The 27406-nt window shown below is 38.2% G+C and overlaps 4 protein-coding genes across 8 annotated transcripts in view; all 4 read right to left on the bottom strand.

Annotated features, from left to right (window-relative positions):
* Nucleotides 1-2598, bottom strand: part of mgat4a (alpha-1,3-mannosyl-glycoprotein 4-beta-N-acetylglucosaminyltransferase A) — a 46527-nt gene extending 43929 nt beyond the window's left edge. For all 3 annotated transcript variants that reach the window (XM_079464787.1, XM_079464788.1, XM_079464789.1), the window contains exons 1-2: nt 2437-2598; nt 1765-2068 (exon numbers count right to left, since the gene is read on the bottom strand). In XM_079464787.1, the coding sequence (XP_079320913.1) occupies nt 1765-1858 (94 nt within the window). In that variant the 5' untranslated portion in view covers nt 1859-2068; nt 2437-2598. The remainder of the gene's footprint in view (nt 1-1764; nt 2069-2436) is intronic.
* Nucleotides 2599-3368: 770 nt separating this feature from the next.
* creg2 (cellular repressor of E1A-stimulated genes 2) lies at nt 3369-6926 on the bottom strand. Its single transcript, XM_079464289.1, has 4 exons — nt 6084-6926; nt 5611-5780; nt 5368-5481; nt 3369-4489 (listed from the first exon to the last, which is right to left on the bottom strand). The coding sequence occupies exons 1-4, from the start codon at nt 6483-6485 to the stop codon at nt 4348-4350; spliced, it is 828 nt and encodes a 275-aa protein (XP_079320415.1). The 5' UTR covers nt 6486-6926; the 3' UTR covers nt 3369-4347.
* Nucleotides 6927-7281: 355 nt separating this feature from the next.
* On the bottom strand, nt 7282-17661 carry cracdla (cracd like a). Of its 3 annotated transcripts, XR_013787132.1 has the most exons (11): nt 17551-17661; nt 13318-13389; nt 13068-13206; nt 12799-12931; nt 12518-12637; nt 11534-11728; nt 9820-11293; nt 8707-9686; nt 8382-8487; nt 7796-8295; nt 7282-7622 (listed from the first exon to the last, which is right to left on the bottom strand). XR_013787132.1 is itself a non-coding variant. In XM_079464286.1 (10 exons), the coding sequence occupies exons 2-10, from the start codon at nt 13373-13375 to the stop codon at nt 8111-8113; spliced, it is 3390 nt and encodes a 1129-aa protein (XP_079320412.1). In that variant the 5' UTR covers nt 13376-13389; nt 17551-17661; the 3' UTR covers nt 7282-8110. The 3 variants fall into 3 exon arrangements, 2 of the variants coding, with proteins under 2 accessions (XP_079320412.1, XP_079320413.1); XM_079464286.1 differs by having other exon boundaries at nt 7282-8295; XM_079464287.1 differs by having other exon boundaries at nt 7282-8295; nt 17532-17584.
* mitd1 (MIT, microtubule interacting and transport, domain containing 1) lies at nt 17303-20652 on the bottom strand. Its single transcript, XM_079464290.1, has 7 exons — nt 20096-20652; nt 19916-20017; nt 19676-19812; nt 19498-19584; nt 19275-19387; nt 18998-19058; nt 17303-18860 (listed from the first exon to the last, which is right to left on the bottom strand). Exons 1-7 carry the CDS (start codon nt 20238-20240, stop codon nt 18765-18767), a joined length of 741 nt encoding a protein of 246 aa, XP_079320416.1. The 5' UTR covers nt 20241-20652; the 3' UTR covers nt 17303-18764.
* Nucleotides 20653-27406: the final 6754 nt, after the last annotated feature.

Below are 27406 nucleotides of genomic sequence, written 5' to 3'. Positions count from 1 at the left end.
GCTTAAACGCCGCTCAACCGCTCACCGTGTACTGTGTTAATAGCCCATAAATTGGTCACGATTTTGGAATCGCTGTTTTGTACTCATTAATTCATGAGTAGGCTGCCGTACAGGGAACTGAATGTGCTGCTTCTCCCTGCAAAAAGTAGACACTTAGAGAGGCTAGAGATCTAAGCACCAGGAAAGTGAGACCACGTTCTCGCGGGGCAGTATTGCCAACATTTTTCCACTGACCAAAAGCTAATGTTTATCCAAAACGACGGTAAGTTTGTCTGTCTAAGCCTCTACTGAACAAAAGGGCTTGGAAAAATCACTAGTTTTAGTGAAAGATTTGCTAACTTAGAAACACTGGTGAGACACATTAGGAATGAATGGGAAACAGTACGTCATCGAGAAGCTGCAGCCATGGAAGGGGGGATTTTTGGTGTGGTGGCACATCACAGCAAAATGAATATAGTGGAAACTTAAAATGACAAGAGGGCGAGCAAATACTGACAGAATCTAATTTTAAGGGGTGAACTATTCCTTTAAAGTGCTTTATATTTGACCATACCATTAATCTTTTGAAGTTATAAATTCAGCTGCAATTTCTAAGACACTTTTAACAGACTCACCACAGGTGTGACACTAGGCTACATTTTTTGGGGTTCTTTATAGATTTATGTTTTTGAACCGTTAGTTTGGTTTTCAACAGTTCTGTACATATTTTAGTCTGTGAATGTACTGCAAATCTTCTTAAGAATGCTCAAGGCGAACAGGAAATTATATAGCCTATAGGCTACGACTCTCTGCTTGTAGCACATCAGTCAGGCTTGTCAGAAAAGTGAGTGATACACCCTCAAGCACACATTTTTACCAAAGAATACGTCATTAATAGCGGTTCACTTCCGATTGCGTTCATATCAGCAGCGAAGCATACTGGAGTTCACATAAACTGCACCCCAGACCTCCCTTTTTAAGCGGCTCGGGTACAGTTCGCTGGTGCGCACCCGGGTTCGGAAGACAGCGTTCACATCACCCAAAATAACCGAACTCTGACGTTTGTCGAACCCGGGTGCGCACCACAAGTGCCAGTGAGAAACTGCCCTTAGAGGGAAGCCAATTTTCAGATGCCTATCCAGAAATGAATATGTACTTTATACATATGTAGGCTTATAGAGTAAGATCTCTAGTGTAGCACCTAATGTACTATTGCTCTTTTATGACCTATCGCTTATTGCTCCCCGAAATCTTTGTAAGTCGCTTTGGATAAAAGCATCTGCTAAATTACTAAATGTAAATGTAAGATCTGTACAGAAATTCCACACCGACAAATCTACCATTTAAAGTCTGATTTATAAACAGGCGCTGTAAAATGAATTATGAAAAATACAAATTCCACACTTGGATGTCTAGGTCCCTTATCAATCACAAATTTGTGACATCCAGATGGCACCAAAAGTATACGATATTTTAAAATACCTCATTGCATTGACTAAGTCATTAATTCAATAGTTAAGCATAACGTGGACAAATGCATTTGAACAATCCCATTTGACTTAATTCTAGATAAAACTTGACTTACTAATTGGCAAAAGTAACGTATATGAAAGTGTAACCCACTTTATCCAACATGAATGGATTAATAATCCACTATTACAAATAACATTTCCAAGTTGGTTATCTCAAACATTAATACCAATCCAAAGTTTCCTTTGAACATTTCTTGGCTAGATGAAGGTGTGATATTGGTGTAATATGAATGAATAGAAGAGATCTCCGTACCTTTTCCATTTTGCCAAGCCGTGTACCAGGATAAACTGAGAAACGAGGTAAAGAAAATGATCGCAGTGGCAACAGTTCCATGTCTGAGCCTCATCTCATTTCAGCGCCTCCCCGTGCAGCTGTCCTCCTGATCCAGCCGTACATAGGCGCTATAGAGGAGCGGAGGGAGGTGAAAGGGGTCCAAATCATCCGCTGTCTCCTTCGCGTGGTCCTCCTTCCAGTCACGAGGCAACACAGCGGAACTGATGCATTTCAAGAGAAACGCGTGCAATGTTCATGCCTGCCTTTGCTTGAATTCCCGCACCTAGAGAAATATAAATAGACATGATAACGCTATTATGTGGGAGCTTCGGTTTTGTTTAGGAGGACGGCGCTGTATAGTTAAACGGACCGCTTTGACAAATATGCATGCAATGCGATCGTCCTGCTCTTTGGAGCTGACTGTAGGAAAATCACCAACGATCAACAAAAAAATACTATCAAATATTGCAGTGGAGAATTCATATTGGGCATAAATTGGGCCAATACAACATTCAATGTTTTATAAAAACAGATATTCCGACCGTTGCTGTAAAACAAACGGAGTTGACTTACGTTAACGTTACCTGAGGAACCCACGATATGTCAGACACAACAGGCATTTTCAAATAGCTCAAGTTTAACATTTCTTACCTTTTCGCGTTTGTTTTTTACATGCGATCCGGTCTATAATTCCAGTCACATAAATACCTGCTTTTATTTAAACCCAACACAAATTTTATAAATGTATAAATCAGACGTAACGTTCTGCCTGAATCTTCAGTAGTGATGTGAGCTCTCACTCAAGCTTTGTTCAACACCACACCCACTGAAGGTTGTAACACCACACCATGAACGATGATTGGGTCAAATCGACAGACCCCGCCCACAAAGAGTAGCGATCGCCGATCTAGGAAAATGATTGGCTAGAGTCACGATGCAGCTCCTGCCTGCCGCCACGCGGTTGACTGAACACATGGCACCGATTCATTTTTTTACAAAACACTCTCAAGTTTAAGCGGCTCAACACTATCGAATGATTCATTTTGTTTATTATACCTTTTGTCACCACATATTCATCTCTTGGTGACTTTTTAATTATTTCAGACATTTGTAAACCTACCCACGCATATTTTACTAAGCTTCTTGAATTGAACTGTTTTGCCTGGTGTACATGTATATATATATTTTTGTGTGTGTAATGCATGCCGTCTGAATGTAGGCGCCAGAGGGCATGCACATTTAATGAATAATTGATTTGCTTATCTGACCTTCACTGTCACCGATAGCTTAAGGGCTTGAACCCTTGCATTATATAAATATAATCGTACAATGTTTCCTATCTTTTCTCCACAGACACTTTAGCCCATTTACCCCATATCGTGTCTAATCTCCATTTGTCATGGTCACGTGAAAGTCGCGTTTGGATTTTGTTGTTCTTATATAGCCAGAAGGCTTCAGTCAATCCAGTCCACTCATTTCACACTGTTAAAAATCTCTAAAAGGACGTGTTATGCTATTTAACAAATTATGTGTCATTTGTTGATTATGTGTTAAATAAATAAAAGAGACAACAAAGTTGAATTAAAGGTAAACACAAAATGTTTTTCCAAGAAATAACACAGATTGTACATTAATATGTTTATCATGTACATCTAGATTTAATCTTTTGCTTACATCTTTGAGCTCCTCTATTATATAAGCAAATTTCTGCTGTCAAACTTTTTTTGTTCTTCATTCAAATTAAAAACAAAAATGTCTGAAATACTGAGCAAAAAAGCACAGCAAACTTTCACTTTTGCAGATAGAATGTACACGTAACACTTTATTTCAGTTGTGCAGCATATGTATCATTGTGAAAATTCAAGGCACAAACTAATATAGAATATATAAATACGTTTTCATTATGATTTTGTTAGATTCAAATGAGGTCATGCAACTGTCCTCACAAAGTTATGGATCTAAAACTTAACTGCAATGTAAGTAGGCATGTATTTCATATCTAAAATGTCAGACTTTGAATGTAAACTAAGTTTCAGAGACGACATCCTAATTAAATCTCTAGTTACTATTTAATATAAACACGTTTATATACTTTAAATGTGTATAAAAATATACAGCATATGGACCGCTTTGCAAGGTCTAGCAGCACTTCGGTTTCATGTTTTCATTCATTTTTTTAAATCGTATATATATATATTAATTAAATCTTAAAAGACATTCGTTTAACATTTCAATTTGGTTATAAATGTTATCTTGTATCCATTCAAATGATTGTGCAGTTTTAAAAAAACAAAACAGGAAGTTTACCAGCGTTGTTTACATTTTCAGAAGTGGTTATATAGAATGATTTAATATGAGTGATTTGAATGTTTATGTACAAATACTGTACTTTATACATATAAGAACTCCTTAAGAATATGTAAGCAACTAAATTCAGGGGCATGGGACATCTTGGCCAGTGCAAAAACATTGAGCGAAAAGCACTTTATTATTTTCATAGTCGTATCAGTTTAAATATTAAAAACTGTTTTCATTCCATAATGTGGTTATTGTTTTTCCTTCTCAGAAAGGTGTTGCTTTGAAATACTCTTCAAGTGAAATGAGTGAGACTCCTCCAACCCAGTCCTGCAACCAAACTTGCTCCAGAACCAGCTTCATGAAAAACCACTTATGTTCTGGGGGCCACTTCTTCATAACAGGATGCCTAAAGAAAATAAAACACTAGTAATGCAAATGTATTTCCTAATACTAGCTGCATGGTTCCACGATTGCAATTGATTGCTTCAGCCACCAGTTAACCCTTGACAGTGTTGACAGTATAAACTATGTATCACATGACTTCAGTTGTGCTTGCTCTATATAGTGATAAAAAGGGGAAGATTTCCCTGTCCTCCCTATTTTTGTATCCCAGCTTATGTGGTGTACACATAAATGCAGAAAAAACATATAAATTAAGTGATTTTAGTGTTATCTATGAATTTGCCATCACCTTAAAAAATGTCATGTGGTGAGACTGTGATGATTTATCTTGAAATTAATTCATTTCCTTGACATGCTTTGCATTTTTTGGTATTTAACAATTTTGTTCTATAATTTTGTCTTCTTAAAGGGATCATATGGAACGAATACGTGTTTTTCTGTGTCTTTGGTGTGTTATACGTTGCCCATGCCTGTATTAGACACTTAAAATTGGAAAAATTTAAGTGTCGGAACAAAGATGCCATCTATCGAAAGCGAATGCTCGCGGATACATTTACATTCATTCATTTGGCAGACGCTTTTATCCAAAGCGATTTACAAGTAGTTTTTTACAGTGTCACATTACTGCAGAGCAATCAGGGATAAGGTGCCTTGCTCAAGGGCCCTTCAGTCATGACCTGCTGGCACTGAGATTACAACCTTCTGATCACAAGCCCAACGCTCTAACCATTAGGCCACATAAACATGTTGTTGGACACTACATAAACCATAGTAGGACCTTAAAAATCCAATGTTACGTACTCTTTAAAGTGTATACAGCTGAACATTCATTCAAAACAATTATGTGCACAATACATTAATTTGCATTTTTGGCATAATTACCTAGAAAACATAGCTTCTCTGGCAAAGTCAAGCTCCTCTGGCTCTACCTCCTCCATTTTACCAGTCAAAGTAAGTCTAGCACACCGTGGATCCTCAGGGTCATAAACTTGCTTCCTTTTTTCAGACAAATACATCACGGTACCAGAATAGAGAGCATCAGTTAAAATATGTTTTGTATAAATACATACAGTATGTATCTGACCACTAAAACAGTTCAAAGAATATTTGAGATATTGGACACACCTGCAGAAATCTCCTTCTGCCTGAGAAAAGGTTAAAGAGGCAAATGGGAACCTCTGAAGATTCTTTACCGTGTCGTCCATAGGTGTGACGTAAAAATAAGGAACTCCAGTGCAATTGTCCAGTGGACCGTCACTGACCGAGAAGATGTTTCCAAATGGAAGTCCTTTGATCTAACATTTAGGGAAGAGATCGTTCTTGTTTTCAATGGAAGTATCCAAGAGGAATTTGCATGTAACATGCAGCAAGTTATTAATAATAGAATGTGCATGCATAACTAAACACAATGGAATTACGTTCAATAATAACTCATTAATTAAAATGGTTAAAAAGTGCATTAATTTATTATATAGGTACACATATCAGTGCAAGATGTGTACTTTGAGGAACAATTACGTTTTAATAGTTTTATAATTGTTACCGACTCCTGCCACCCTCTGCTTCAGATCAAAGCACTCAAATAAATTAAGCATTACCTTATCCTGCGTGGAGATGGTTGCTAGGTAACCCCAGTCGCTGTAGTGTGCCATATATCGGGCCATCCTCGCCGTCTCCTCATGAGGCGGAGGGGTAGGGATACTGGGCGGCACTTTCACCTCAGCTATTCGATATGAAAACACACGAGATGCAGATGACAAGTCCTCACTTTTCGACCCCTGTTCTGTTTTCTTGTCTGGGCCGTCTCGGTACACAGAGGACGGGTAGGCTTGTTTCCAGATCCCGATATTATCGACGAGCACAGCGGGCGTTTCGTTTGAGTGCGGGTCCAGCTCTTCATCCACCACATCATTCGTGACAGCCCACGAGACCGAGCTTCTGATGGTGTAACCTTGACTAAAACACACTGTCATTAATGCAACGAGCGAATGAAGTAACATTATAGCGTTTAGATTATTTCGCGGTGGGCCCTTGTGTCAGACTGAATGGGAAGCATGTTGATTTCGCAACCAAAGATCAAATGACGTTACGTAATAGTAAAGTCGCCTTAAGGCAAGTCACCGCACTCGGCAGCCATGTTTGCAAAATAATTTCAGTCATACAAAACCAAGTCTACTTGAAAAGGGAAAACATATATCTGTAAATCGCTCACAAAAGTCATAATAAAGAATACGTTTCTGGCAAATAATTAAATCCGACAGCAACTATACCATACATATAGCTTCGTAACCTCAAATTGCCGTACAATATTCATTTTGCGTTGCTTGACACGCAGTATAAAACTCTACCATCAGAAACTAGCCTTTGACGTTTGTTTTTTTACAGGAGGGCGGGGCTATAGCGATGGAGTGTGCGTCGCTCTTTCCCCCTCTCCAATGCGAATGGAACTGCAGCGACCTGTTCATATGTATAGTCTTTGGTAATAGTAGGGAAAAGTACAACAGGGACACCACGTGAACCGCCTGAGAAATACACCACAGACCTCGAGTAAAAATATCTTTAACATTTGATTACATTCTGATAGTCTTTTTTGTTATAAATTGGTATTGTTTATTCAGTGGCATTGTTAACCAATTCATAAACAATACAAATTTAAGGGTTTTGGTTATACATCTAATTGGTCATGGATGTTGAAAGATGGAGATTGTATTTCCAAATGCAAGCTCAAAGTCATTGACTGTATCTTTGTGGTCAAATACAATAACATTCCAATAATAGAATGAATCTAATGGGTAATTGGAAAGGAAAATAAATCATAGTTTAATAATTATTTCATATTTTAACATCGTAAAAGCAATGCGACATGGTGGTACACGTTAAATAGAAATGATGAAAATGTAAGTGGATAAGAGTCTTATTGTATTGCTGAGATATCACTCAGGTGCTTTTATTTTTGCCACAACCTCAGTTTGGTTCTTTTCTTTTTTCCTCTGTTTACTTTCACACAACTGTGTTTTGTTGTGCCACTCTGTGGTGCGTTTGTGAAATACGTTCATGCAAGCACTACCAGCTACTCTTAAAGGGATATTTCAGAGGCTAAACCAAATTTCCCCATGTGTTACTCACCCCAAGGCATCCTGACTGAATATGACTTTCTTCTTGGAGATGGATGGATCGATGGATGCACTTTTTGGAGATTCAAGAAATTGCCCCCCATTCACTCCCATTCTACCGCTTAGAAGAAAAAATGATACGTGGTATCATAACTCTGCATTATTCTTCAGAAGAAAGTCATATTCAGTCAGGATGCCTTGAGGGTGAGTAAAACATGGGGGGAATTTTGCCTTTTGAAATATCCCTTTAACCATAAAACGCTATTCAGGTTTCAGTGCCATAATGTTGGTACCTACACTGTTTTATAGAGACTGTCTGATGAATATGCGGTCGTTAACAACATTAACAATAGTGCTTCATTTCCAAATCACACTGGATCACTCTCTACCGCACTAATCGCACTTACAAATCTTCAAGAAGCTTTAACATGAAAATGCTTTCCAATCTTATAAACAGACTCAGCATCCTTTCAATATGTTTACTGTTGAGCTCTCCCTTAGACTGTTTTATTTTAGTCCATAGTCTTATCGCTCCATGCCAGTGACTTCCGTTTGGCCAGTTCCATCCACGATGGCTGGCCACTGTCACGAACCAACTGCTGAGGAGATGATGGTGATGATGAAGGTAGCACTGATTTCTTGTGGCATTTATCCTCTCTGTCTCCCGTCATCACAGTGACACATGAAACTGATGCATCTATAGAATTATCAACAGAAAATGTCACTTGCAATCTCATACACATTGACATGTAGGCAAACCCACTCAAGCATCGATATACTCACTAAGGTTCATGCCTGTGTCTGTTCCTGAGACCTTTGAGATAGGTCTGAATGGAGCTGTTGACTGAGCTGTGGCTTGTGACTCTGGTGTTTCTTTCTGCTCACCTGACTACAGAAAAGAGTAATCACAAAACCACCATAATTATCTTCAATTTGATCACAAGAATCAATACAAAATAGATATTGTAAAATGACCATGCAACTTGTTTTAAATGGTTGGCCTCATGTTAGCTTTTGACTTCTGGCATGTAGCTGTATTGCTTATTTCTTGTTGTATTTTGGTACCCTGCACTTTTCTAGGTAAAGATTAAATTACTGTATATAATACCTTGGTTGCCGAAGTAGATTGGTTTTCCCATCGCTGCGGGGACATCAGTAGGGGCTTGTTTCCCAATCCTGCTCCCCACATTGGTTTACCATCCTCAATTCCAGTGCCCTTCCCCTGAGCCCCTATTCTATCAGCTTTTCCAACAGCTGTGGAGGACTCACCTCCCTCATTTTGGAGTTGATCCTTTGAGACAGTATTGGCAGATTGTTGGGACATCAGGTTGGATGTTTTCTTGGGGCTTGATGATAAGAAAGGGTAAGCTGGAGAAGGTGTGGGACACTGTATAGATTGTGTGGAGGTATGTGATGCTTGGAAGGGTCCTACATGCATTTGTGATGTCCGTTGTATCGGTGGAGTCTGTGGTTGTGATGGTTTTGCTGTTTGTATAATTTGAGTGGTGGGTTGTGTATTTGATGTGCTTGTAACTGAAGACTGAGTTGGTTTTGGTGTTGAATTGCTATTTTGTGGTTTGGATTGAAACAAGACTTCTCTGGTACTGTCAACTTGTGATTGACCGGTGGTTGTACAGGTTTGCATGGCTGAAGGTTGGCTTATTGTTCTATTGGTTTGCATATGTTGTGTGGATCTTCCCGAAGACTGCGCAGGTGGCATATTTCTTGCAGTCGTGTCTGTTGGCCACAATTGAGGTTGCGTCTGCTGGCTCTTAATGTTTTGGGTGGTTCTTGCATTAACTTGGGAGGTGGATGTTTGGGCTTGTGGCTGTGTTGTGTTCAAGGTTGTTGGTCGTGTGGTTGTTTGCAAGCCAGGGAACTCCGACAGTCTATTAGTAAAAAGCTGTTGTAGACTTCTAGTCTTCTCTCTTGCCATCTCCATCCAGGACAACTCGGAGGTTGTAGATGTTGCGCTCTCCTGAGAGGAGACTACAATTGGCTCTTTTGGGGGCAAGTCTGCAGTTTCTTTAGGAAGTGAAGGTACTATCTCCGTGGCTTTGATGGGTAACGATGAGGACGGAGGAGGTTCTGGAAATAAATAATGTTTCATATTAACACACCAGTTTCACATAGATGGTCTTCTAACTACTGGAATAAAGTGCTGGAAAGTACTGAAAATTAAACATTCTCTGACACTTGTAAAACCACAAAGGAAACTCACCGGCCTGTCTAAGTAGGGCAGGTCTCTCCTTGTCTTGACAGAGACTCTTGAGTGTGCCACTGGATGTGGAAGACTCACTGGTTTGGAGTGGAGGGTCTTTGGGTTTCAAGACAATGCTAGTGTGATTGTCCTCACGTTCCACAAAACTGGTTAAATTAGACCGTAAGGCCAGGGGCGGAGACAGCGTGGAGACCTCAGAACTATGTTGTTTTATTTTGATATCTGACTGCGCCTTGTCCAGGCGGAACTTTAGTGAAAGAGAGGTGGAACGGAGTTTTACTCCAAAAGCGTCTTTCTCTTTACCTTCCTCAGCATTGTCCGTCACATCCTCTCCTGGCTCATCTGCTTCCACCACTCCCTTCAGTATCTCTTCCTCTGTAGGCTCTACCCCAAGCTCCTGCATCCCGTCGTCCTTATTGCCCTCAATATCCTGGGATCGAGGGTGATTCGTTGATGGATCGGTAAACTTTGTTGGTATCACCGGATGGCTGGGTGCTCTGCCTACCTTTTGGGACTCTGATAGTACGCTACAGCTTGGGTCTGTTTTTGCGTTCTCAGCTTGTGAACTAAGTTGGCCTTTTATGTTGAAAGTTAAAGGTTGTCTGGAAGGTTCTTTTCTCAGTCCGGCCTGTCCAATTACTCCAGTAAAGCTTGCAGTCCTTGGGCGTTCTTGAATCTTGTCTGAAGAGACCGTGAAGTGGAATGATCCAGATAGTGGTCTCTGCCACTTTGTGGACTCTGTCTTGTGTGCTTCCTGACTGATGGTAGACACTGTCATGACTGGCAGAAGGGTCTTTGACTCACATTTTTTATCTGTAGAAGGTGGATTTCTTCCCAGAGATGATGGTCTCGAATTCACTTCACTATTCACATTAGCTGGAGCTTGAGTTGAGAAATGCAGATTTTCTACATTCCCTGCATTCTGAACACTACATTTGCCTAATGTGTCTCTTTTGTTTTGTATTACGAAATCATTAGACTTCCTCTCATCTTGGATAATACTTGTTTTTTGTGTGGCCTCAACACGGCTGATTTGGCTGTTCCAAGGCAGTCTGGAGCTATACAGATCTCCTTTCCCTTTTCTGTCAATTGAAAGCACTGTGCTTGGAAGTTTGGCAGCTTGGGCTTCATCTGATCTTGGAAGGCATTTGCTTTCTTTTGTAACCTCTTGTCTTGTGGTGGAGATTGGTGTCTCAGCTGGAATCAGCTCCTTTAGGCTATGGTTCTGAGGATATTTGGACATGATGTTTCTCTCTTTCTCAGATTCAGCTGAAACATGACACTGTAGAGACATTAAAGGTAAAACTGGAGGGGTGCTCTTCCTTTGTGTAGCAGTTTGCTTGTCTCCTGTGCTTAACACCTTAGTGGAATATGAGCGAATATGGGGATACTCTTTAGCAAGTAATCCTTCCTCTCTGTCAGTCAATGAATGTTCCAAGTTGTTAATACTCTCAGATCTTTGTCTGTTTTCAGCCTGTCCAGGAAGCACAGAATTAGAAAAAAAATAATAATACAATTCTTATTTATAGTTTGAGTTTGACAAACATGGTCACTATGAAGTGAACTGTAAGGAAAACCCCTTAATATCCATAATAGAATTATTTTACAAAATTTGTACTTATTTCAATTCAAAGTAATTGAAAAACTGACATTCAGTTCAAAAACGCATGCCATAATCAATACTACATAAAAACAGATTTATAAGGGTACTCACTGAGGTGAGTCTTCTCTTGTTCTTGGCCCGTTGGTTCTTAGGTTTAATAGACATACGGTGACGGGCAGCAGAGTTGTCCAGGAGGGAAGAGAACTGGGGAGGCATTCTGAAGTCCACTCCTGAGCTTGGGGAAAATGGGGATATGGGTGAAGATACTGGGCTAATGGGTCGTGGGGAGAATGGCCGGGAGGACACCTGGGAGTGGAACAGTGGGAGATCTAGTATTAAAGGGACATTACAATCTATTTAACATAGAAGAAATCATACACATTTAGTCCATACATTTCCAGTTTTATTTGACCTGTATGAATGGTATAATATCAACACAACTTGAGAGAAATCACATATTGTTTGGCTATTGCCAAATGTGATATGGATTTTATTTTCGAATTAAAAGCTGTATCGGTCGAAAAGTGGACTATAATACTTATTGATGTAACGCTTATATAGCAAAAGTCTGGGCAAGCTGGCAAAATAAAAGCTTTAAACCCCGGACACAAGTGGAACTTTACAGTTTACATTATAGTTATCGTCATATTATGACGGCCCCTTATGCACTAATAATGTTCGTTTTCCTACTTAAGAGTAAGAAGCGGTGCTAAATATATACATTTGAATTGAAAATCATTTTGAAAAACACTGAATGCCTACATAACCATTTATTAATTTGGGACACTACCCTACTTCAAACACTTGATGGTTAAGTGCATTGTGCATACAAAAGGTTCATAGTGTATAGCGTGTCCCTTGGGAAGCAACTGGAAATGGCAAGAATAATAAAACAGATTTTTATATTAGGGAAAATGTTGATTAGATTAATGACAAAATGAAACACACAAACTCATGCACATAATTTAGTACAAAAACTATACTCATGAGGAAAACATGCTTTTAGCGCCATTAAACAACTTGCATTACAAAAAAGATGGTTCAGATAAACTATATGCATCGACAGAACACTGCTATATTATATAGTACAATCACCTTGTTCGGTATGCTCTTTGACAGTCGATGAAGCTCGACCTCCTCTGAACCTGCACCTATGTCTTCATGACGTTTAATGGGCAACAGCAGGGGTAGCGGACAGGACTGCTGGAGTTCCATCTAGTCAACCAAAATAAAAACTTTTAACTGCAAGCTCATAATAATTATAATAATTCCACATATAACAATAATCTAAAGGGTTACAAAATGACATCTGTTTATATTTGAATATTAAACAGTTTTACTTAATGCGTGTCTTCTGTGTGTTTGACGGCGCACACCTGTAGTGCTTGAATTTTCCCATGAATGTTCTCATGAGACAGACCTCTTGGAGGCTCGGGGTCTGAATGACGGTCTTCTGCCTGGAAAATGCTATCATGTGACAATGCACGGGATTCCAACATGCCTTGGGAGCTAATAATAAAAGACCATTCAGAGATTTAGGAGCTTCAGTTTTGGGATATGTAAAATACTTTTAGTTTTATTCAGCAACATTGAGGACAACAGGGAAAGATAAGATGACACAAACAGTTTACTGAATGACACTTACTGCTCATGCTGTGAGTCTTTAACACCCAATGTGATGTCACTTTCAGACCGAGTCTCCTTCATGCTGCCATCAATATCTTTTCTCTTTATCTTCCCGAACAGCCGTGACTTAAAGGACTTTAACCTAGACTTCTTCTGCCCTAAACACAAACACACCTTGATTGTGAAGTATGTACTTCCAACATATTTACAATTCATTTGAAAGTGAATTTCTGACTTACTAAATTTCATTTTATTGAAAGAATTCTGACCTGTTAAGTCATCACTGCCTCCCCCTTCTGGGTCTCCTGACAGTTCCAGAACATCCATCTTCACCAGCACAGCTGTTAATGAGGACAGTTACGCAGATATCACAAAAACTGAATTAGTACAAAGAAAGGTTTGGAAAACAGTTCAGCCATAATTGGAGTAATCTGACTTAAAGAAAAGCTTTCTAGTGTCAAACAAATAGTTGAAAATGCTTGTTTGTCATTCGTAAATTTGCAGCTGAGAAAAGAAAAGTGTTCTTTGCTTCGAGGAACAGAAGAGACATTTATTGACATGAAATGAGTAATGCTATATCAGCAGAGTGTCAGGGTTAATAAATAAATTTTGCATGCTATGAGTCCTGATAACAGAGCTTTTCTCAAGCTAACAGAGACCAAAGGTTTCTTCTGTAGTCATTACATTTGACATGTTATTCCCTTTTGTTATTTCATAGCTTTGTATAAGGAAAACAACTTTTTCGTATGTTTTTAAAAATATCATTCTAACATTAACCAGCTGTTCGTTGTGTGATGCATAAACGGCATATTAAAAGTAGCTAACTTTCAGTTCTTTTAGCCTTTTACTATTAAACCATGCAAAACCTAAATACTGACTCGGTATAGCAGAGGCATTGTCCTGTATTGGACAATGTGCGTCACAATTCTTTCCACCTTTTGAAGTCCACGTTCTTTATTATGACAGCAAACTTTTCTTATCACTGAGCATGATAACAGAGACATGAATGAATGAAAAAAATTCAAAGTCCATTACGTCCATCCCTGTGTTAAGATCTCTGCTGGATAGTTTTTCTGTAAAAGAAAAATGTCCTTACAATGTCCAATGCTACCTGTAGTCTATATCACTTGTTGACTGAAGGATATTCTTGACTCCTTACTGACTCTTTGAAAAAACGTTATTCAGATGATGTAGTATATATGCTGCAAGAAATGAATGAATAATCAGTATGTGTAACAGATTATTTTTTAAATCATTTTTTTTCTTACTTTATTTTGTCTTTACTTAAATAAAACATGTACAGTACCGCTTATGGATAAATGCATTGACAATATTACATTGTAACAACTGTAAAATATGATCAAATCATGATATTTACATGTTATCATATTATATTACTTTACCCCCAAAGTAGGGATGGAATCTACTTTCCACATCTGTAATATAAGTCTTTTTGCGAGCAACATACAAAAACGAAATGGCCTGTATTTGGTACCATTTACTACAGGCATTATTGTTTCCTAAAAGACCAATACAAGGATCAAGTTCCATGTTTGTGGAATATAAATAAGAGAGAAATTTCCATCTCCAAAATGGTTGTATTCCACTGCAAATCCACAAAGAATGAAACAGAGTGCCATCTGACATTTCACATTTTTACATACAGAGTAATTGGAATACATTTTGTGAAGTTTTGACTGTGTATTATCTTATATTGACTCAAATTGTGTCTAACATTCCCAGAGCATGTATGCATATTCTGTAAACAATCATTCCACATATTGTCGTGAATATTAGTACCCATTTCTTTTTCGTATTCATGCTTTATTGCGTCCGTATTACCATCTATTTTTTCTACTAATAAAAACAGACACGTTGCCCCACTCCCCTGGTGTTCCATTAACAATTTCCCTCTAAAATGGGATTTATACTCAAGGTTTCAAAGTTTGCAATGTTTTTCCTATAACAAAATCTCTGACTTGTAAATAATGAAGGATTGTAGGAGTGAGAGAGAATTGATGTTTAAGCTGTTCAAAGGAACGGACATTGCCTTCTATATAAAGATCTCTAATTATTGCTAACCCTTTATGCTTCCATTGATTAAAAATCGTGTCTGATAATCCAGGGGGAAAAGTATGATTGTAACATGGTTACTTTTTTTAGCTTTGACATTGGTAATTGGGGGATTGTATGCAATTAAATACAGTTACAGTAGAATACAGTCCAACAGATAAAAGGCTGAAATTCTGATATTACACAAAAATAATGAATTGTTTTTAATTCATTCTTATATTACAACAAAGTGCTAAAAAGACCTTAAATTGCAAACCAATTTAAAGGTATAGTTCACCCAAAAATTTAATTCTGTCATCATTTATTCACCCTCAAGAAGGTTTAAAAACACCACGCCGATGGGATTGATGTTTGGCAGAAAGGAGTTGGACAAACACATTCACAAACCCTGTTACATTCCCAACACGTTTTCCAGCACACGTTTTAAGCTTCTTACAAAACACTAAACAGCTTTTGGAGTGTGCTGCTACTGGAATGTAGAACTGATGAAGGCATCCATCATTCAATACAAGGCACCACCCAACACTTTATATGTACAGTATGTTGATAGACAGACTGATATCATGAAGAAACTATGTCAAGTCAAAAATGAACATTTACAGACTCATTTTTTTGAGCCAGATTCATAAACCATATAATGCACATACAATTCAGATTTGTATTCAGATACACTGTTTAAAATATCACTATAACAACTATGACCTGTCCCATATACAGTATTTGCATTAACGCACTCCAATGAAATTCAGTTTTTGTATGCAAATCATTGTAACAACATCAGACACCACTCAAAGGTCTGTTAGCCTCTGTGAATTTACAGCACATAAAGTAGTGTACAGTAAACTGCTCTGTATGCTCACTGTGTTTATATTTGGTTGCTAGGTTAAGAACATGATGGAGGGACGCTTTGCTTTTCTTTTTTCCATGCAGACACTGACAGGAGCTTTCAACTCCCTCTTGTATGTTACTATAAGTAACCGTGAAAGTAGGCTACAACCTATTTGAAAGGTGTTTGTACAAAGCCAGTTTCAAAAGAAAAATAAACCAGGGACAGACAACTGGACTTCAAAAGTTCTCCATTATTCTCTAACAACAGTAAACATACCAATACCATTTCATCTCTGCTATACCGACCTTTTTAATTTACATATAGTCAATCATTCATTTAACTACCCATTATCTCGGAGGATAGAACGTTTTGTATCCGGCACTCGGCAAAGCACAGTGCAGCTATGCCCCAGATACAGAGCATTAATCTGTGTCATGATCCAGAGGTGCATGCCGCAAATCCCTCACCGTACTGGACAAAAGTCATCTCCACATCTGGGTGATTTTCAGATTATGTGTAGGGCCTTTCAATCTAGTCCAATGCATAATTTGCATATTTATATTGAGATGGTATTTAACCGGAAAATAAAGTAAGGTTCGTTGAATTTAACAAAACCTGTGATAAAAACAGGTATGGTGTGAAACTATTTTGATGACGACAAGCGCCATTCCTACCAAAGTTCTAATAAATTCTACTAAAAATGGACTGGTAACACTTTACAGGAGTAAATGCGTTAACTAACATGAACTAACAAATGAACAATATAGATTTTCATCATGTAGGAATCCTTGTATATGTCAATATAATTATTTATGTTAGTTCATGGTGCATTAACTAATGTAAGAACATTAGACTACATTTAAACGTTGCAATTCACATGAACCAACAGTAGTACAGTGTGTGTTAGCTGCTACAAACTCGTTGTGAAGTGTTACCAATTTGCTACAATCTCCAATTTGCATATTTTGGGGTGGAAATGCAATCAATCATCAACAAATGTTTTTACGAATAAATAAATAAAAACCATTGAACAAAACAGCGGGGTGTTAAAATAAATAAACATCATCACAGATACTCTCTGTCTTCTGAAGAGATTGATGTGTAATTCCGAGCCGCGCATTTTTCATGAAGCGAGATGAAGAGTGCATGTCGAGATTAAGGGCGATTATAGACAGTTTTAATCCTCTCTTCATGCTGGGAATATATGCCTGTTTCTAACTGTTTTCTAATAATAAAAAAGACGAAAGAGACCATTCATACAAATACCTCATGTCAACGCAAAAGTTCAAAACACAGTACAATGTCGGGTATTTAATATACGCACGAGTTATTGGCTATTTTAAAAAAAGGGACGTTTCACTTTATTACACTCTTTATCCCTTCGTAAACAGCCAGCTGTTTCATAGTCCGAATGCACCATCGCCCGTGTAAATACATAACGTCACACAAATAAATACTCCAAAAGACATACTGTGTCAGTCATTGTGTACACAATTTATGTGAACATGATTTAATTTACAATTAATAACCTTCACAAATCTTTCTAAAAATGAAAGACACCACGAAGGCTTCTAAACTTACATAAGTGTCATCTACTCACATGTTGAAAGTTACGTTCTCTCCGTTCATGAGATGTCTGTCATTGCTCTTAAAACGAGCCAGTGGGGCAAAACACCGTGACCGTCGTATCGGGAGATATCGTGACGTTGAACACAAGGTGCATTTCTGTTCAAACGATAGTGGCTATTCACAAGATGTCCGCAAGATGACGCTTATGCTGTATATCATTTATATTTGATTGAATTCAGCACAGTATAAACCCAGAAAGCCTATTGCGAAATTGCTTGCAAATGCAGGTCGTTTGATAGTTTTAGCACAACGAGTGCCAGACAAGATAACAAATGTAACAAAAGAAAATTGCACTGAAGGGATAGTTCACCCAAAAATGAACATTCTGTCATCATTTACTCACCTTTGAGTCGTTCCAAATCTGTATTCATGTATTTGTTTTGATATTTGGAAGAATGCAGATCTCGCCCCACATTGACTCCCATAGTGGGGAAAATAACTTTTTTTTGTTCTGGGAAACACACAAGACAGCATTTTTAAGAGTGTAGGACAGCAAACAGTTCTTGGGCGCTTTTGACTATCATTGTAGATCTGTTTGGTTATAAGCATTCTCCCAAATGTATTTCTCTATGTTCATCAAAACAAAGACGTTTATACAGATATGGAACAACTCAAAGGTGAGTAAATGATGACAGAATTTTCATTTATTTGGGTAAACTATCCCTTTAAGCTTACACACCACTTGCAACATCTAAATGTTTGGCTTTTTGCCCGAAATAAGTTCTCCTGAACAGAAAAGCAAAGTCTTTACATAATTCCAAACCATTGTGGTTGAGAATTTAAATGTGCACTGAATTATCTTCAACAACAGACGGTCATGCTTAAGAAAGCAACAGGCATGTTAAGAGGGGTGTGAGGCAAAGGTGTGGATAAAAATGTGTCATGTCAAATATATTCCTGAGAACAGTACCGAAAACTTTAAAACGATCTATAAAAAAATCATCTTGCAAATTTAACAAAGAGTGTTTAAACTCATAAGCAGAGTTGTATAGTTGGTCAAGGTCATCGTAAAATATCACATAGTAGGATAAAAAAGACAATAAAATCAGTTTTTACTGTTGTTAACATCAATTAGATGGAAATAGGAGAGATTCCAGTTGTCCAGGTATGCGCAGAATGCGAGAGCATGTGATGATTCATCCATAAAGATAATGTCAGAAAGTGCAGAAGTATTCTAAGCCAGCCTCATGTCGTCTTAGTGTGTTTTGTGTGAAAAATGTCCACGGTAGTCTCATGACACTCTCTCAAATCATAATCACAGTATCCTATGGAGAATCGACCCTTAAAAAAAAAGAGAAACATTATGTTTTTATATGTTTGTACTGCAACCTAATATCAGATCACAGGTTATCTGAACATTTCACAGATAGAAAGGGTTAATGAATAGGGCTGTGTGTAAAAATTGTGTAGAGTGGTACCTTGGGTTTCTTGAAATAATCAAGACCTCTGCCGATCTTAATTATCCAACCATTATTAAACCTGAGGAAACAAAGTTAATATGTCATAACAAACACGTGTACAAACAACAACAGCTGATGTGTTAACACTTATACAGTTAACGTGTCTATCCATAGCTCGTGTCACGGTACAACCCTCTAAGTTAGTGGCAAATAGATAGTCTATTCTCAGAGACTTATCCAATAAATCCTACAATGCATGTAGAATAGTATACAGCAAATAATATAGAAAATGTACCTGATCTCTCTGTCATGAATAGTAGATGAGAACTGAACATCCAAACATACATTTTGACTCTGTAGTGACTGCTTCATTTCAGCCAGAGCACGGACTTGCTGAGAGGTGCTTTCCTGGAAACCCACAGATTAAAATGAATGATTGATAGAAAGACTGTTCTATTATTTGATACAAGCAAATATGTACATATATAAATAAAAGGTTGCACAGCTCTAGATCTTACCTCATCCTTAGAAGTAAGGAGGTGGATAGTCTTTACTTTACAAGGACCTTTCAGCAGCATTTCACAGAAGCGAAGAAAATTATACAACTGAAAAACAAAACTTTAATGTACATTACCCGTTTTTTTCAAATGGTAAAATAATTATTTAAGAATCCAGGAGCATTACTGTAGTCTCTACCTGATGGACATGCCGTACATAGGGGTCTTCCACCCAGACTTCCATCAGCCCATCTCTGATGTATGGTTTGAAGAGGGATTCATAACTGAAACCAGTGGAATTGTCAGGGATCTTGACCTGCTCATGGTATTTACCCTCTGACAGATGAGAAGAACATTCAAAACAGAGAAAACTGATGTGACCTGACAGTCAAGAAATTTTATGAGCATTGACTTAAGTTTGATAAAACCTAACAATCACCTTCCTTCAGCTTGTTCACATGGTCTTTAATTTGTTCTGCACGTTCCATATAGCCCTTGATCTTCTCTCTGTAGTGGACCTTCTTAGATTCATCTTTTACAGCTAGAAAAGAAGCGGTCATATTCAGAGTACCATTGAAAACTATAAGGACAGGACAACATTAACCAGTTTTGGGCATACCTTTCAGTACATCTAACAGGAGCTGGATCCCCTCCTGGTAGCATACCAGAGACTCTTGAAAGCGGGAGCTCTGATCCAACTCCACAGCTCTCATTAATACGGAGATAGCAGAGCTCTCCATACCTGGGAGAAAATCCTGAGCCATATTCCACCTTCTTTGATGGCTAAGGTAACAAAACCAATGCAAAATATCCTTCTGCCAACGACTCTTACATGTACAACTCCAATCGAGGTTAGTGTGTAGTTACAGGAAATATTTCTGCACTTGTTAAAGCTCTTTCAAAAACGGGGGACATGCCAATAAGAGAAGCACACCATTGTCTCTAACTCTCTTAAAGTAAAGTAAACATACTTTTGAGATGATTCCGGAATCATTAAAGTAACGGAACCACATTTATTTATTTAAAATTATTTTAAAAACTATAATGAAATGAAATACCAGCACTAATACAACTTTCGGAAATAAACAAGTTAGCTTTTAAACATTTCCGGTAGGAACGTAAGCCTGAAAAAGCCGCCGTTCCCATTCTGTTGAAGGACCAACTTCCGTTTCCGTCAAGTGAACAAAATAAAACATACAAATATTCTTGATATTCATAAACGTCACATTGAGCGATTGGCACGTTGTTGTGATATGTCAGCGTTGATGTTTCTAAAATAAATGTATATATTTTTGAGATTTTTGTACTGAAAAGCGACATTGCTCACGTTCTCTACGTGTTTTGCCCGGTTCAAGGTGGCGGCTACGTTGGCAAACAATCTAGTGCCGAAGCAAAAAATTTAAACATTTTTAAGACTTTTGTTTTCATTCTAATATATTTAATTTTATATTTATTTAATGCAATCTCATGCCATTTTTAACAGAAAACACAATTTATTTATTCTTTATTTGTTAAGCTCAACTGAAAAATTGTGAAAAGTTAATAATAAATTAAATGTGTTAAGAAACATTAAATAATTGTTTAACTAAATATTAAACGTTTGCAAGAGATGTGAGGAGCCTACGTAAATAGTTCAGCTTCAAACAACTGGTCTCTGCATTTCCACCTTTGGCTTTGCTGTACTGCTCAAGATGAATAGTATGAAGATTGTGAGTGTATAGCCTTTTTGAACTTATATAAAGTATTAACTGTACTGAGGTTGGCCAGGATATTGTATGCGTTTAGCATGCTCCATCATGTTTTCCTCTTTGATTTGTTAGAGCCCAGTTTTTCCAGCTGGTTTCCCAGTTTCCCTAGAAACACCAAAGTCATTTGTTGAAATGCTGTCACTTAAAATATAAAAAAGCTTCTGCCAAATGCATAAATGTAGCACATTTTCCCCCTTTCCTTCCAAAACGAACTGCAGAGAAGCTTATCCAGAGCATGATGCTGCCACCACAATGTTTCAGTGGGGATTGTGTTTTTGATGATGCAGTTTGTTTGGCTTACACCAAACATGGCATTTAGTGTGATGCTCAATTTTGGTCTCATCAGACCATAGAAATTCTTCCAGCCGTCTCAAAAGTCTTCTACATGTTTTCAGACAACCGTTGCCACAATGTTATAATGCATATTTCTTAACAGTGGCTTATCTTTGCCACTTTTTCCATAAAGCTGTAACAACACAGTCAACAGTATGCACAGCCTCTCAAATCTGAACCACAGAGGCTTTAACTCTTTTAAAGTTGTCATTGGTGTCTGCGTGACCTTCCTGTCCGTTTTAGTCTTTTCATATTTTGAGAATGATCTCTTTCTGCTTTAAGAAAATATGCCATACTCTTTTTTAACTCTGTTTCACAATTTAACACTGCTGTCCAATGACTTGGGCATCCTCCAGCCTCTGCCTTGTTCTTTTCAATTAGTTTTATGTAGAGTATTCTTCCCCACGGTACAGGTTTCGCCACTGACTCAGAAGACCTCCAGATAGGGATGTATTTAAAGGCACAATCTATAAGATTTTGCATTAAATTATGTAAAAACCACTGGCACAGGGTTTTCCCTAGGATTTTGTAGTACTGTGGGGCTAGATTTTTTATTTAATGGATCCATTTTAAAATGAATATACTGTAAACGTCTTGGAATTAAAATAGAAAATGTTTTTATGTGCTTTTTTGTTCTTCTACAGTATGACTTTACTCTGTTATTGAATTCAGCTTTCATGTCCCTCTCATCATTGCTCTTCATGTTCTCCTGCTTGTTCATAAAGAGGCAACAGTGACCGCAAACAACATCAGAACATGCGAATGAAAAGCCTCTCCAACGTTTTTAACAGCAGAACAAGGCTGTTTTATTCACTGTAATGAGGGTGTAGTAAGGGGTGCTCTTTTAATGCATGCAGTTTAAGAGTTGGGTGGAGCAGTATTTAGTGCGGAAGCATTTTATAGCTTAAATGGCTGAGAAGATTGAGTGAGAGCAGAGGACAGATGTGGTCAGAGCAGCTGTGGTGAGGAAACCTAAAGCCTGCTGTCTGACCAGCACCACAGTAACAGCATACCTCCCATTCTTCCTCCAAACCTCAGACCAGCCACGCCATTTCCTCTCGCCAACTGGCCAGCGCTTCCTCTTGCTATGGCATGAATGGAGGTTCGCTCGATCTGTGTACAGTTGTAACTATGGAATGCGATGCATTAGAATGTCTTTGTGGTAGATCGGTGTTTTGATATTCTGGGCCTATAACATCCTCAGTAAATATGTGGTCATGTGATGAGGTATTGTGTTTGTATGTGTGGCTGACTGTGTCCAGCTGCCATATAAGCAGTGTGACCAAAATAGCACGTTTTCCTGAAAGGAAAAAATAAAGATCGGCCTGATCAGGATAAGAATCAGGATCAGAATCAAAAGGAGCTTTATTACTGATTACATACACAAAGAATTTGACTTGGCGACAGGAGCTGCTAGTGAATGTGAAAATATACACATGGTGAAAATATAGATGAAAGAGATGACTAATAACACTAAGATTAAATAATAACAAAATTAAATAATAATAATAATAATGCACTAGGGCTCTAGACTCTCTCCCCCCACTTTCTCAGTTGGTCGCACCCTTTGTCATGATTCTGCCTTCTCTTGTCTTGATTTTCTGGTCTAGGGGCAGAATCATGACAGACCCACGTGTTTTATGTGGAGAGAAACATATTATTGTCAATCAGGACATAATATGCGTTCTCTCCAGTCTCATCATTTGGCCCCGCCCCTCTCGTTCCTAGTATTGCTTTCCACTTGTGTCTTTACCCACACCTGCCCATTGTTATCTCCTTTGTTAGTCTCTTACCTGTACTTGTCTCCATGCCTTGTCCATGTTATGGTTCCAGTGTATGTATTCCCTAAAGTACCTTGTTTGTTTTCCCGTCTGGTTATTTTTGCCCCACATGTGGGAAGTGTTCGTTTTAAATTTTGTACTTTAGTTTTGGTTAGTGTGTTGTGGGTGTTTGTTTTGTGTTTTATCATTAAAGTCTTGTTAACCCCTTCATCTCCGCTGCCTTCCACTTGGGTTCTTCCACGTTCTCCTACACAGTTCATGACACCCTTTTTTTAAAGTTATCATAATGACCTCAGTTGATGAATCAATTTGTCACTCTGTCTTTTAAAATAGTCAGCTATATACTTCAAATTTGCGCTTTTGTTATTTTATAAAACAGATGTTATTATTTAGTTTTATATTCAAGTTAGATATTGGCTCTGAAATGATCTGACACAAATATAACCTGTCACTCTTCACAATCCTCCTTTTTTGCCCTCTTCGGAAAAAGCTGTAATTTTGCCACTGGCCTTCTTTATTTTTACCACATAAAATTAGCTAGCTCAAACTCAAAAGGAACTCAGAATTAAATTATTATATACATTGTCATAAATAAACTTTAAATACTTCATCTTAATTTGTTTCTATGAGAGTTTTTCCCTTAAGCTCTTCGGTCTGCGCAACACCGAATAGGGAGGCTCAGAGATGACATATTGTTGTATGAAAAACCCGGAAAGCGAGTCAGAATTTTAGGCCTTCCGGTTCCATCGCTCCAAAGTCTGTTTTTATAATGGTTTTTTGGTGTATCGCCCGAAATAAGATCAGTGGTAAACAAAACCTCTAAATATTTTCACATTTGTTCTATGACATAAAACACACTAGTTATAACCCGTTTGTGATTTTTTTAAAGCCTTATTGTGTCTTAAAAACGGCGGTTGCTAACAAGCTGCTAAAAGCGACTACCTCCTTTGGCGGGGACATTTGATGTCATTGCGAATATAAAGCTCACAAATAATGCAACATGGGCACAAATCTCTTAAAACATAGATGCTGATTTATTCACAGAGTAATTACCTTCCAGGGAACCTATTTTAATAAAGTTTGAAAGAGTTGTCGGAGGCTTGGTGGTGACGTCGATATCGAGCGACCTGAAGTGTAGTCTGTTTATAGCATCGTGTTAGCTTTTTACTTCTGCCGATTGTATTTCGGCTTCAAAAGTAACAAATGTGGTGTTCATTTGTAAAGATTATCTTGATAGACAAAAAGTGTAAACATCATAAACCACTGTTAAGCACAGAGTTTATTTTTGCGATCTTTCAAAAGTCTATGGGAAAAATGCATATGCTTTAGGTCGAGGGAACCAGCACGGCGCTTACTTCCAGGTTAGCCTACACAAATACGTCATCTCTGAAGTACTGGATGAAGTCAAATTTACACTTTAGTAAATAAATCACATTAAACATTTATTTTCAGCACTCGCAACAATGCGACCCTTTGAAATTTGACCTCGCACGAAAAAATTATCGCAAAAAAACGATCGCATTTTGGTCATAGTCTAGAGCCCTGTGCATAATATACAAAGTGAAAAGTATAGACAAAAAACAACATATAATTGTTTAAATAAATGTACAGATTTGTTATTTACAGGTTAATCGTATGGTTGCTTAGAATGTACAATTTCCAGATGCTATATACAAATGTGCAATCTGATGGACAGTGTGTAGTAAGCGCTTTTAATTGTTCAGGCTGAATATAGCCTGCAGGAAAAAAAACTGTTCTTGTGTCTGGCTGCTCTGGTGGTCAGTGCTCTGTAACACGGGCCAGATGGCAACTGTTCAAAGAGGGAGTGAGCTGGGTGAGCGGTGTCCAAAGTGATTTTCTTAGCCATTTTTCTCATTCTGGAGGTTGGATGAGCGAGTAAAACTGTGTGAGCAGCTCCTGTGGCGGGTTGAATTTTCTCAGCAGGTGAAAACCTCTGCTGGGCTTTTTAGCAATGGAGTCCATGTGAGTGTCCCACTTCAGGTCCTGAGAGATGGTAGTGCCCAGGAACCCGAATGACTCTACTGCAGCCACAGTACTGTTTATGATGGGGAGTGAAGGGGAACCAGCACGGCGCTTACTTCCAGGTTAGCTGAAATCCACAATCATATCCACTGTGCTTACTTCCAGGTTAGCTGAAATCCACAATCATATCCACTGCTTTGAGCGTGTTGAGCTCAAGGTTGTTGTGATTGCACCAGACAGCCCGCTCTGAAACCTCCTGTCTGTAAGCAGCCTCATTTCCATTGTGAATGTGGTCGTGCAAGGCTAGTGCATGAAATATGTCAAAACAATCTCAGAACTATTCAGAACGATTTTATATGAATCTTGTTGCCTGGAGTAACTTTGACTTAAGTGGCGACAGATGGCAAAGGAAAGGTTAGGTGGAAAGCCCTTACATGGAGATGGACTGGAATACACCACATTCAGTAACATTAGGACGAGGTTAAGAACAAATTCATGTGCGCATGCATGTGTTGTGAATCAGGCGGAAATACTTCCTTTCTTCCGCAGAACACAACTGAAGGTTTTTAATACAATGTTGATCATCGCATTGTTTCCTATTGAGTTCCATTGTATACAAAACCACATTTCTAAAAATATCTTCTTTTGTGTTGCAAAAAAGGTCACAAGTTTCTAATAATATGCAGGTGAATAAATAATGACGGAAAAACAAATTTCGGGTCAACTATCCCAACCATAATAAATGTACACACTTTGCTTCTTACAACAATAGTTGACAGGGGGCAGCATTGCACAATATTAAAGCTTCGAGGTGTCCAGTCCCACATCTGCAAGCCTCACTCAGGCAAGTTCCCTTCTTGTGTTTTTTTCTGGCACCAGTTTCCAGGCCATCAGCAGCCATGATGCGGAAATGATAATGGACACTGGTCAGAATGGTAGTAGCTGTCAGACTTGTTTAGAGAAATGTCTATTCCCTAACTTTTCTTCCAGGCAACCACAAGTTTTGTTTTCGCTGAAATCCTGAAACGATGTCTGCTACAGGGGTGTCTTGTTCATTGAGCATTTTCTACAGTAAAATATGAACCGACTTAAAATGTTTATTCAGATGATTCAGACTAATCTCTATATAACCCTCATGTTTAATAATTATAAACAGCATTATGAATATACAATTTGTCCACCAAGTAATGTAATAAATGTTTTCTCACTGTAAGCAGACTTTCCAATTCACAATAATTTCATAATACATTTTGGTCAATATTATTCAACATTTGGCGACCCCTCATGCATTTCACTTACCCTGCCACATATGACCGGTGATTGAATCCGTACTTTATAAGGACTCTGAAAACTTCTAAATGACAGAAAAGTAAAAGAGGAAGAGAAGTAGAGGGATGTGTGAATGAGTGGTAAAGTCCGAGCGCCTGGGTGACGCAGGCAGCTGCAAGAGAGGGCTTATAAAATGTGAATCATCTTGCACCCTGTTTTTAGCCAAACCATGAAAATGCTGGAATGAAAGGGCACTTAATTTAGACTCCTCTTTTTTAACTTTCCTGTGGCTAGCAATTCATGCATGGCAGCAAGCAGACCGGATTTTGGGGGAGAAGGCAATGGGAACCGTTTGGCCATAGGACGGCACCTCGACCCTGGTGCCTGTTCGTGCACCCACAGAGCTGCCATCTTCCATTTACTGTCACAGAAAAGGTGAGGAGAGTGTGGTAATGTTTATCACATGGCGGAACTGATGTCTCTTAAGAACATTAATGCTGAGCCGTAATACTCATGGATTGTTATCTAAAGTCTTACATGAACGTTGCCCTGATTAATGTGGCCTGTACATAGCATATATATTTGCTGATGTGACAACAAGATACAGAGACAGCAGCATAAATTGGTCATAAACTGGATCTGACATGTCGCAACAATAGACAAATACAGTCTGCTTAACAAATAACATAAACAATGATACATATGCACACAGAGTAAACATTTACAGTGCAGAGTAGTGTGAATGTAATATGTATCCTATAGGCCATGGGTTTAAAAACACATGCTAAAAAAACATGTCTAGATTGAATGCACTGT

Source organism: Barbatula barbatula, assembly GCF_947034865.1.
Source record: "Barbatula barbatula genome assembly, chromosome: 9".
NCBI lineage: Eukaryota > Metazoa > Chordata > Actinopteri > Cypriniformes > Nemacheilidae > Barbatula > Barbatula barbatula.
This window is presented reverse-complemented; position numbering and strand designations above follow the sequence as displayed.

Bases quoted from the DNA above. Each gene is read 5' to 3' on its own strand.
- cracdla (XM_079464286.1), bottom strand. From the start codon at position 13,375: ATGGATGTTCTGGAACTGTCAGGAGACCCAGAAGGGGGAGGCAGTGAT. The intron at 12,932-13,067 runs GTAAGTGTCATT...TTTTATTATTAG, and splicing joins AAAGACTCACAGCATGAGCA to CTCCCAAGGCATGTTGGAAT. The intron at 11,294-11,533 runs GTGAGTACCCTT...CTTCCTGGACAG, and splicing joins ACAAGAGAAGACTCACCTCA to GCTGAAAACAGACAAAGATC.
- mitd1 (XM_079464290.1), bottom strand. From the start codon at position 20,240: ATGGCTCAGGATTTTCTCCCAGGTATGGAGAGCTCTGCTATCTCCGTA. The intron at 19,813-19,915 runs GTGATTGTTAGG...CTCATCTGTCAG, and splicing joins TGTGAACAAGCTGAAGGAAG to AGGGTAAATACCATGAGCAG. The intron at 19,388-19,497 runs GTAAGATCTAGA...GTGGGTTTCCAG, and splicing joins TCCTTACTTCTAAGGATGAG to GAAAGCACCTCTCAGCAAGT.
- creg2 (XM_079464289.1), bottom strand. From the start codon at position 6,485: ATGTTACTTCATTCGCTCGTTGCATTAATGACAGTGTGTTTTAGTCAA. The intron at 5,781-6,083 runs GTAATGCTTAAT...CCTAAATGTTAG, and splicing joins CCATCTCCACGCAGGATAAG to ATCAAAGGACTTCCATTTGG. The intron at 5,482-5,610 runs GTGTGTCCAATA...GTCTGAAAAAAG, and splicing joins GCAGAAGGAGATTTCTGCAG to GAAGCAAGTTTATGACCCTG.